Source organism: Cariama cristata, unplaced genomic scaffold, assembly GCF_000690535.1.
Source record: "Cariama cristata isolate BGI_N322 unplaced genomic scaffold, ASM69053v1 scaffold13810, whole genome shotgun sequence".
In the NCBI taxonomy this organism is placed as follows: domain Eukaryota; kingdom Metazoa; phylum Chordata; class Aves; order Cariamiformes; family Cariamidae; genus Cariama; species Cariama cristata.
Window position 1 is genome coordinate 11,485 of NW_009596482.1, and position 11,400 is coordinate 22,884.

Sequence of the window (11,400 nt, forward strand, 5' to 3'; positions counted from 1 at the left end):
TGGCCGCACAGCCCGGCTCAGAGGCGAGCAGAAGTTGCTCGCCACCCTCCAGCACCTCATTCTCATTCCGGAGCGAAAGGAATTTCATGCGTTGGGCAGTCCGTAACCTAATACTCGGCCTGGCATCCCTGGAGACCCCATCAGCACTTGTGATGTGTCCCTGGGAAATGGAGAGCTGTGTGCGGCCGTGGCAAAAATAAAGAGCTGAGGTTTTTGTGACGCTGCCTTCCTCCGCCCGTCCCGCAGCGCTCAGCACGCTACGCGCGGGACCGGGGGGAATCGCGTGGATTTGTGCTGAAATGCAGCCGTGTCCGGCCTGAAGAGAAACAGCTGTGGGGGAAGAAGAGCACACCAGCCCTGCAAACTGATTTAGGCAAGCGGATGAGAAAAATCCTGCAGCTGGTTGAAACTGGAAGTAAATGTGGAGGCTAAACCGGACTTAGGCAAGGACCTAAGTCCTTGTAAAGGTTAGAGCTGAGGGCAAACCGGGCTGCCTGGGATCTGGGAATCTTCCTGATATAAGAGAGATGGTCAGATGTCTCCACGGGCCAGCTATTCTTGATGCTAATGCAGGTTCTGGGGGTGGTGAGCTGATAAATGCCTGGGGACGGAAGTCGCAGGATTAGCTAGACCGGAGAATGAGCGCAGGACCTTTGATGGCCATCAAGGCGCGAGCTACGGATGTCCGTTCCAAGTGATGATGGTGCTCCTTTTTGCACATGCTTCTGAGCTCTGCCAGGCCTTCAGTTTAACCTTGACTCGGAGGAAAGAGCAGCACTTAAGAGAATCATTGACTTCTTCAGTGTGGAATTTGGCCCCCCGGGTTAATTCGGGGGAGCTGGTTCATGGGTGGAAGCGGTTGAGACCGCAGTGCGGCTGTTTGTTTGACTCTCCTGCTCCTCTCGAGATGGTGGGAGCACCTTTTTTCCTCCAGGTCACCAGGCTTCGTGCAGTCTCAGCTCCTGCTTAGCTAAGCAGGCAACAGGAGCTGCCTCCCCTGTATCACCTCACGCTTTCTGGTACCGAACATCCTGGTCATCTCTGCATCACCATCTTGCCAGAAAGAGCCCGTACTGGGGGAAAGCTTTGCTCCCACTCAGATTAATGAACCTACTGAGCCTCCTGAAGAAAGTACTTTTGGTAATAACTTTGTTTAGGGTGATGGTAAGGCTTACCAGCCTGCTGCCCCATTAACTCAAGGACAAGAGACATCTCTGTGAACATTGGAGCTCAGGACACCAAGCCAGTTGCCTGCGGCACAGGCTCTGGGCAGGGCTCGGCCAGCTGCAGGCTGGGATGGGGCCACGAGTGACAACAAATTTGCAGGGCTCATGGTTTCATTTCCCCAGAGAGCAGGGCGGGGGGCGTTGTTTGCAGCTCACCCACCCCCAAACCATCCCCCGTTACCTGTACGCGAGCCTCGGTGAGGTCTGTCCTCATGGCTAGCTGCTCCCTGGCATAGACATCTGGGTAATGTGTCTTCTGGAAGACCTTCTCCAACTCCTCCAGCTGGTAACTAGTGAAGGTGGTGCGATTCCTCCGTTTTTTGCCCTTGTTGCTCTCCGAGTCGGCCTTGTCCATGGGGCTGGGGAGGTCCGTGCTGGCCCTGTCCTGGGGCACTTTCACCCCGGCCTCTTTCACGCTGAGGTAGCTGCTGTCCATTCCCGACGGGTCGGAGCTCGGCTGCAGGTCGGTCTCTCCCAAACTGCTCTCCTTACCTATTTGGGTGGGAGGGCAGGGAGGAGACGGGGAGAGGGAGAAGAAAACAGATGTAAACCTTTTGACCAATTAATTGATTCCACTAATTAAAGCTAGCCATGGCAGTTGGACAGCAGCCCCCAAACGTAGGCAGAGAAGCTGGCACTGCCCGAGGCAGAGGCAGAGGCAGAGGAGGGAGGTGAGGCAGAAGGCTGCCCTGGGTGCAGGAAAGCTGTCGGCCTCGGCCTTGGAGGATGCTGGAGCTTAGCTTGGGGGTGGCACGGGCACCTAGCTGGGCTGTATTCAAGGGAGGAGGTGGCTGTCATGGCAGGGGGGCTGATCGCAGCCCACAGCCGGGGAAGGGCAGGTTGGGGCGAGCTCTGCCAGCTCCTCCTGGTCCCCCTCCGGGAGATGGGTGGAAGGACGAGCCTGGCACGCTCACGTGCACGCACCCCCGCGAGACCCTCTGTCACCCTCCCACCACCCACGGTGGGACTGAACCCCACGGGGCACTATATCCCTTGGTCTTGGCCACAGGAGAGGTCTCTGAGGACAGAGGGACCCAAAGCCAAGCCTCAGAGGATGGTCCCCAGTCACCAGCCTGTCCATGCTCCCCTACTGCATAACACACGGTAGAAAAACCAAGGGCACACCACAGTCATGCATGGGATTCAGTGTCACACCAGCCCACGTTTATGGCTGGGATCTTTGGACAAAAACCATGGTAACCCCACTGCAGGGTTTAACTTTGAACCACTACGCTCAGCTCCTAAAGGTCCGGGAAGGAAAGGGTACAGTGGTACGGCCTATCCGTGCTCTCCTTACCAAGCCAAGATCATGCCAACCGGCTAATCTTTTTTTTTTTAAAAAAATCTCACATTAGCCTGTTTTTAAATGGTCTCAGTCCAGGATCTGTCTTTCTGGGAAACAGCTCCGCCACTAGTGATGGCCCCACTGGGAGCTTTCCCCCAGCAGCGTCATCCCCAGGGTCATCGATGCCACCTCTGGCATCTTAGCCTGTGTCTTTGGAAATCCCCATTTTTTCCAGCACTCGTCCCTCATTACAACATCCTTCCACCTAATTCACCATATATTTACAGCGCAGCCCTTCCGTAAACGGCTCTGTCATGGCTTCACAGCCAAAAGCCTGCGAGCGAGCTTGTGAGAAGATGTACGTATCCTCGCCTTTTTCTCACTCTCGCAGCTGAAAGACTGCGTTGAGGTGATTGGGATGAAAACAGGAGGATGAAATGTAGCTGTCACCCTTGGATACAAGGAAAGCCTGGGTTTAAGCTTGATAGGATGAGCTGTGAAAGGGATTTGAGAAAAAAATTGCCCAGTCAGTACCGAGGAGCTGAAGGCAGACCTGGGATGAAGGTACCAGAGATGCCACTGTCCCCCCACTGTGTTTTCAGATTTATTGCTTTCTTTAATACTGTTCCCTCATGCTTTTGAGGAGCTCCCTGTAAAGCTCAGCAAAGCCTGATGTTGTCTATCGCGACTGTCTTTGATTTGATCTTTAGGAATATTTTGCCAAGATTTATGGTCCCTGGATACCGGGACCAGTGTCCAGACCAGTGATCTCCTCTGCCGCTCCTGGGGGATGCAGGTGGAAAGACCTGTCCAAATTTACCCACAACCTGAGTAAATTATATGCTATGGCCATGATATTTATAATTTTCGAAACTAATAATAAAACAGTTCCAGAAAGTCTGCAGCAATGGACTACCACTTATGAGAGGCAGTAGAGATGGAGTAATAAATAAATAAAAGTATTCCAGGAAATTTTTTCCTCCTTTTTTTTTTTTTAGCTGGGGAAGGGTCTGCACCAACGCACAGATAAGTTCTGGCTCTGATCTCATTTCATTGACAGCGTAGCTCAAACCACAGCTGGGAGCTGGGCCCAGGGCTTTCAGCGGTGATGGTTATCTCCACCGTAAGCCGTCAGCCCCGAGGAGCAAGCGACCGTCCCCACTGTGCAACGCGGCGGGTATCCCCGTGCCTGCCTGCCCCCAGCCCAGAGCCCTCCTTGCTGGCTCAGCCCTATCGTTCTCACGTCCTCAGGCCGCAGCAGAGACGGATTCCTTTACCTCCAGCCCCTATGGACACCGGCAGGGATGAGATGTCTCCGTGAGAGGAGCAGCAACAGCGGGATGAAGGGCAGGAGGCAGGGAGCACGGATGGTGGGGTAGGGAGAGGATGGCGTGCATCCACCCTCGGCTGAACATCCCAAGAAGTAATTCTCATTCCCTAGAAACAGGCTCCCTGACCTCCGAACAGTCATGCTAACTGCTGAAGTGAAACAAATTGCATACATCTGCATATGGATATGCCCAGACTTCCTGTAACTGGAGAGGGCCTCCAAGTTTCAGTGCAAAGTTTGGGGTGTCTGTTTCTAATCAAACCTAGAGAGACCTTGAGTTACATATTGTGAAGATCTCCATGACAGGGAGGTAACGTGAGCATCGCTGCACCCTTACAAGTCCGACAGGACCGCTTGGTTCCTCCTTCACTGCTTACAACTCTGTCCTTGCCCTCATAGCAGTGGAAGGGGGATATTTTCTGCTGTCCCTGCTCTCCTGGTGCCTTGGCTGCCTGCTAGACCATCGGCACTTCCAAGACCTTCCTGGAGTCACTCTGTGTTGGTTGCCAACGGGCAGGGACAGCCGAGAATGAGGGCCCTGAGCACCACTGCTGCTCCTTTTCAGGCAGGAGAGCTGCCTGCATCCCCAGTTCGGCTGGAGGGGATCTGCCTTTCCGATCTCACCGTGTCCGTCCTGGGAAGCCCACGGAGGAGGAAGGAGGTGCAGGAGATGCAGACTGTACTGTAGACGTGGCCACGCGGAGTCCCCGGGATGACCAGGCATCACGCTGCTCTGCTGAGACCTTCCTGGAGGGACCGGTCGTGTTAACCATGCCGTCACAATGTTTGGATTCACAACTCGGATCTGAAGTGTGCTATTTTGGGAGAGCGACGAAATAAAATCTTCGCTATATACGATCTTCTTCGCGAAACTTAATCTAGAGCAAAGGCAGCTTGGTGCATCCACATCACAACGGAGAGTGGGATGTTTCAAATACACAACTTTAAGCCCAACTTGAGATGGTAGCTGTCCTTTGCACGGCACAGGCACGCCAAGCTGCAGCTCCTGCGTCGTAGACTCCTTCACACAAACCCTGTGATTGCAACCCCACAGCCCACCAGGCTGCAAGACAGCTACATGGCCAGCACAGAGCTGTTTTCCCCCCTGAGCTCCAGGCAAAGAAGCCTGCAGGACCTTGGCATTGCTAATGTCTTGCTCCGGCAGCATCTCGTCCAAGTCATTACGGTTTCAGTGAGGACCCCACGCTATCGGAGCACAGCCCAGGACACCTGGATACCTACCGGCACGGGGCGGCTCATGGAGGCTGCTCTCCGGCGGCCAACCCACGTCCAAAAACGCGTGGCGTGGGCCGTGTGGGCCTGCGCCAGGCCGTCTCTCTGGTCCCACGCTAAATAACGTAGGGGCCTTCAGCCTTCCCGCCCAGATGTGGGCACAGGGGTTTTCTCCCCTGCCCATCCCCAGGTCCATATGGCCGCTGACGCTGGCCATTTCGTGGTGCCTCTCCTGGCCTGCACAGCCATGGTCTGACTCTTACATTTCATAGCAACACTGCTTTTTTTTTTTTTAAAAAAAACCAAACAACAAACCACCAACCCAAACCTCCAGTGCAGATATTTAAGACTTTTTCAATCCAGTTTTGGCTCTTAATGTCATTCTCTCAACTCTTGCTTAAATACCAATGCTAAAGTTTTGCCTAGACAGGGTTTGGGCAGTGTATCCTACACTTCTTACCAAGGAAGATTTGCACCACAGCCCAGCCAGCACACCTCCAGGACTTGGCCGGCCGTCGTAACCTTATCCAGTCCTTGCGATCTTGCCTTAACACATGCTGAAGCCATTATACTTGTTCCCAAGTTGTCTGTTGCAGCCTTCTGCCTCCTGTCTGTCATTGCAGTCTAGAAGTCGGCACAAGGCTATCGTTTAAAAAATATCCAGGTTTCGGGTTATATAGGATAAAACGGAGTGGTTGGATTTTAGACATATAAAGCCCCAGATCTTTAGGTTTATTTCTGTTCAGGGAGTCAACGCTCTTGCAGTCTGCAGATGTAGAGAAGGGTTTAAAGATGGAGAAGGCGACCCACAATTTTGTAGCTGACTGTGGCATTGCTGCTTTTATTAGCAATGATCAGATACGTAGTCATGCCTTCGCTCTTAGGCCCAACTGAAGTGTAAAACTGGGCAGCATTCCTCTCTTAAATGCAGGCGGTAGAAGTTTACGTAAGACACAAGCCATCGACGTCATTCTGGAAGCTGCCGTTACCCTTGCTACTAAGCAGAAACCGGTTGGAGCATCTCCATTTCAACTCGGGATAAGGACGAGCACATCGCCTTGTGTCCAACCTACCAGCGGTTCCCTTGAGTTTGCATAAAGCAGAGCTGGTCCCTGTAAGAAAGCACATCTGTCCGTCTGTCCCAGGCAGGGACCTCATTTGGTTTGATCCTGCAGAACCTGGAGGAAAGCTGGAACATGGTCCAGGAAGCTTTTCTGCTCCCGGCATGGCATGTACCGACTTCCCCTTGTGCTGAGGAGACCACTGCATGAGTGTGCTCATCTGCATGGACACCGTCCATCTCTGCTGAGCCCGACCTAAGCTGCTGGTGCTGATGGCCTGCAGCCTCCTGAGGCTCTGCAGCAAAGTTGCGGAGGTGGTGAAACCCGCAAACTAAAATCCTTGGCCACCTTGGGGAGCTAATTACAGACAGCAAATTCCTACAGAGAAGTGGACTTATAGAAGGATGAAAGGGGGAGAGGAGAGTTTCTTTCTACTGGGCTCCTCCTGATCATGCCTAGGGCTCCTCTCTTCAAGAAGAGACCTATTTTTCCGAGCATTTAGGACAAGAGGAAACGATCTCAAGTTGCACCAGGGGAGGTTCAGGCTGGACATTAGGAAGAACTTCTTCACTGTAAGAGTCATTAAACATTGGAACGGGCTCCCCAGGGAGGTGGTGGAGTCACCATCCCTGGAGGTGTTCCAAAAACGTTTAGATGTGGCACTTCAAGACATGGTTTAGTGGGCGTGGTGGCATCGGGTATATGGTTGGACTTGATGATCTTTGAGGTCTCTTCCAACCATAATGATTCTATGATTCTATACTACAGGAGCAAAGCTAAGGGCTGGAGCAGAAAGGTCTCAAAACCTCTTTCTGTTCCTGGAAGGCGGTCTGGGGACAGCACCAAAGGTGTCACACAGCACTGGTGGGTCCGTAGGCTTTTGGTGGCCCTGCAGCCAGCGTATAACCTAAGTCTATCTGCACTCCATGTGCCTTGGAGATGCTGCCCTGGGAGTCGAAACTGCCTCAGCCCTGGCTGCGCTTCCTTAAACCCTCTTATGCCTGGCTGGTTCTGTTCTCCTGGAGTAAATCACTGTGTGGGTTTGGGGACAGACAGCTCGATAAACATTAACTCTAGTACTGCTGAGAAGTTTACATCATGGCAAGCCTGGGGAACGTGTGCCTGTGTGTTATTTGTTTGTAGAAGTTGCTGTTCCTCTTGGTTTTGTGTTTTTTTTTTTCTGAATTAAGTTCTTTTCTCCAATACAAACATCTGCTTTCGAGGGCACGTATTGCTTTATTGTCTGATTAGCTGAATTCACACACCCTGTGGCTACTTGGGGAGAGCTCAGCATCATCTGTACAAGTGCAACATGTGCTGCTCCTCTTTCATGTTATTTAAAGGACACTAACAAAACTGGCTTTTATATAAACAAATCAACTCTGAAAACTCCGCATAGAAGCTGTGGCTAGAGTAAAAAGACACAGTTTATGCCCCAAGTCCTTCTTTATGTGGCACATTCATTTGAACAGCGGGAAAGAGCCGACTAGCAAATTTCGAAGGCACAAAAATGCTTCTAGCTACCTGCTGTAATTGCAGCTGACTTTCTGGCTCCCAGAACGTGATATAGGAAAAGAGATTCTTGTTTATGCCAAATATTCTGGAGCTGGGATAGCTTGGATCTCTCTGATGAACCCATGAATTTCTTAGTGACCTGGCTTTCTCCTCTCCGGCACCTGAACGTCTTCAGTGGATGACGCAGGGCCTTGGGGATGTGCTCTGCCATGCCAGGACCAGGCCGAAGATGTTTTGGTTTTTTTTTTTAAGTGACAGCGGAGGGAGGTGACAATCACCTCTGTGCAACTCAGTGGCAGCCAGACCCTCAGCAGATCCCACAGAGGCAGCCCCAGTCCTAGGGCTGAGGGTGGTCAGCTGCGGGTTTTCAGCACGCTGGGCTACGTGCAAAGTCCTGCTGGAAAATCTGACAGTCAAGATGAGTCAGCTACCGCGTTTTAAACCGTCTTTTTGATTTCCCACTGTCAGCATGTCACAACAGCTGGGAAATAACTGTGGATTTCTGCCCTGTCCTACTTGTACCTCCACCTAAACCAATGCCTGTGAACCAAAAGCCACCTAGTACCTCTGAACTGATACGTCCCCAGTGCTTGCCTGCCAAGGAAGATGGACGAGGCAGGCAAGGATCAGAGGGGGGCTTGAAAGGGCTTTCAATTTCCTTTCGGGTCTGAATTTGAGAGCTTTTGGATAAGTAGTCTCCTCCTTCCAAAGCAATCCTGCATTGCCTTGCCATGGCCATGGTCGCCTGAGGGGCTTGGCTTTTCTCCAGTTCCTCAGAACCAGATGTGAGCACCTAACTGCTCTGAAGACCAGGCTGAGTGCTGAATGAGACAAAATATAGGAGTTCATGATGAAAAAAAATATATCGGCATCACTAATATAGGACAAAGTATTGAATGGGATCATCTCAGTCGTAGACTCGTATCTACAGACAGACCAGTAGCTGTCTGTTGGGAGTTAAGTCCGAAAGGGTCCACAGACCCTTGGGTCAATGAAAGTCCCCGTGCTGTTTGCTGAAGACTTCCGATCTCCACAGACAGATCCTATAGGGTTTTGCACACCTTGATGCACTGACCCAACGTGGGGGCCTCTGTCCCGCTCCCGTCCCAGCTGAGTGTCACTAACCGTCTGTCGGCATCTGGAGGAACATCTGTCCCATCCACCCGTCTGCCTTACTTTAGGATCACCCAGTTGACTCAGGGTTGTGTTTCCTTTAGAAAAATCTAGATACAGCCAAGTTCTGAGTTTGCTTCTCCTCTGTTTGGAAGTTGTCTCCGGCCGAGTTACATGACGATAGTATTTAAGGTAGCCAGGATTCAACCTACCACCCAAGTCCGACCCTGTACCTGCAGCCAGGAAAGGGGAGCCCTGAGGCCGAGGGCAGGCGGTACCATTCGGCTCCTGTGGAAACTCTCGGGGTTGTTCAGATGTGAGTGACAGAGGAGGGTGATGCAGGGCTTAAGGTTAAGCTCTCACTCGGAAAGGAAGAGCATAAGCCTCCCCATCGGATGCAGATTTATGTATTCATCTTAACCTCACCCATGCCCTTTGGCCACCGCGAGGAGCTGAAAAGATCTTTTGCCTGAGCCTTGTAAGACAAAAGGAGGCTTTTCACTGCAAGTTGTCATCTCCTCCGGAGCTTTCCCCCCACAACCAGTCAACACCTCCCTCTTCCCCACAAGGCAGCCGGGACATTTCCCCTACGATTTCCATCCAAGGCCGGGCACTGAGTGAGCAGGGCATCCGCTCCGTCGGGGCAAGAGGGAGGCACCAGGCACCGGTGCAACCTTCCACGGTCTCAATGCCTGCTGCCTTTCACGTTAACCGCACGCCAGGTGAGGCACCCCCAGCCGTCACGTATGACAGCAGATGTAAATCCGCCATCTAGTTAGAGGAGAGCGGGGGGATGCTCCTTCCAGCTGGTGAGGCAAAACCGCCTGAAGGGAGTTAAGCCTTGTTCTCATGTCTGGCTATGGCACAGTTTAATTCCCTACTGCCAGCTTGGAGAATGATTCACCCCATCCTATACGTCTGTGCCTGCCCGGACGGTGTTCACACCATCGGTCGGTCCGTCAGGTTGTCTGTCTCTCTCTCTCTCTCTGCATTCTTCTGTCTGTCTGCTTTGCAAAAGCGACTTTTGCGTGGCAGAGGCAGCAATGCATTGCTGAAGTTCAGCTGCCTCCCAGAGGTGATTTCCAGTTGCCTGTTCTGTGCTACTGGTACCAGGGCTGGAGCCGCAACCTGAAATAACTGGTAGACCAGAGGGGCAGGAGGAGGGAGATTAAAAGAGGCATTTTTGTCACGAGCGGAGCAAGGGCTCAGCTGCCTCCGCATTCTGGAGTCCTGGTTCAAATTAGTAACAGACAAACTTCAAAAGATTTGTAGGCACCGGCCGGCGAGGCGTCTGAGCGGGCTCTGAAGCAGCCAGCCCGCGGCCCTAATCCAGCATATGTGTGTCCCTGGACTACCCTTACGCTGCAAGCGAAGCGTTATGTACTTCAGATGGGCAGTCGGACAAGCCCCAACAAATCCTCCCGGCACAACTCCTCGTGCTTCCCAATTTGAGTCCCCGGGTACCCCCCACAGAGAAGAGCTGAGGACTCTGGATGAGATGCTGCGGCAGCCCCGTTGCTACCCAAGTACAGAGACTCTCAGGGGGATTTGGGTGCTCCTGTTTTCGCTTGGAAGTTGGAAAGGAGGAGCGATGGGAAAGCTGGAGTTAAAACAGAAAACACCCAAAGCTGGCTGAACCTCACCGAACCGCAGAAAGGGTTGAGCTTAAACATTGGGCCAAAGTTTGGGCCAGGTTCTTCAACAAAACATTTCTGCTGTTCTTCAGCTTTATACAACTGATTAGTAAAGAAAGGCGCAGACGAGGGAAGAAAAACATTCAGCCTCCCCCAAACCTGCCTGTTCTTGGAAGCACAGCTAAAACTTATTTCCATTCTGACTGCACATTGCAAAACTCAAGGCCAGCCAGGTCTGGGAATTGCTCACATTCCTACGAGCGCTAGGCTTTTAGAAGTATTCCAGAAAGAAATTAGGTTTCTGGCTACCAAACCCATGGATTCACAGTCACTGGGACTGGGTGGCAGACTGGCATCAGCTTTTACTGGCAGAGAGAAAGAGGGCAGCAAAATTACGAAAAGTGAAGCGAGAAGCAGCACAACTAAACTGGGAACTTGCCAACCAAGAAGGAAGACAAAACAACTAACAGCAAACCTGACAGTGACGGGTTGTTTCCCCCAACCTCTACAGCCCTCCTTGCCCTGTTACTCGAGTCACTCGTCACCAAAAAAATATCTCCCTGCTGTGGGGGGTCTCAAGATGGGGACGGTGCTGCAGCTCCGTGGGGTTTTCCTGCCGAGGAGATGCTGGTGCCAAAGGAGAGGGGGAAGCCTGGATTCCCGACAGGGTTCGAGGGCAACAGCCGCCCCTCCTAGCCAAGGGCTGTCGTCCTCGGTCCCCGTGAGCCCCTCAAGAAGTACTGGGGGTCCACGGTGGCCTCAAGGTCTAAGTGACCATGAGAGCTCTTTCGAGGTGTTGGGGGGGAGGCATAGCTACGCTGCATGGCCTGGCTGTGAACCGCAGCCTGTCTACGCTATAGATGGGGAGAAAGGGCAAAGAAAGAAAAATCCATCTAAGACCGACTTGCCTGGAAACTCCCATTGCCCCTTACACAGTCTAAACAAATATTTATTTAAATTACTCAGAACGCCCGAGTCTTCTTCTATGTATCCCCAAAGAGTG

At 52.3% G+C, this 11,400-nt stretch overlaps 1 protein-coding gene across 1 annotated transcript in view; it reads right to left on the minus strand.

Annotated features, from left to right (window-relative positions):
- Positions 1-1,718, minus strand: part of ALX4 (ALX homeobox 4) — a gene marked incomplete at its 5' end in the record, with an annotated part of 10,679 nt that extends 8,961 nt beyond the window's left edge. The window contains one exon of the mRNA XM_009706343.1: positions 1,408-1,718. Coding sequence (XP_009704645.1) covers positions 1,408-1,718 — 311 coding nt within the window. The remainder of the gene's footprint in view (positions 1-1,407) is intronic.
- Positions 1,719-11,400: the final 9,682 nt, after the last annotated feature.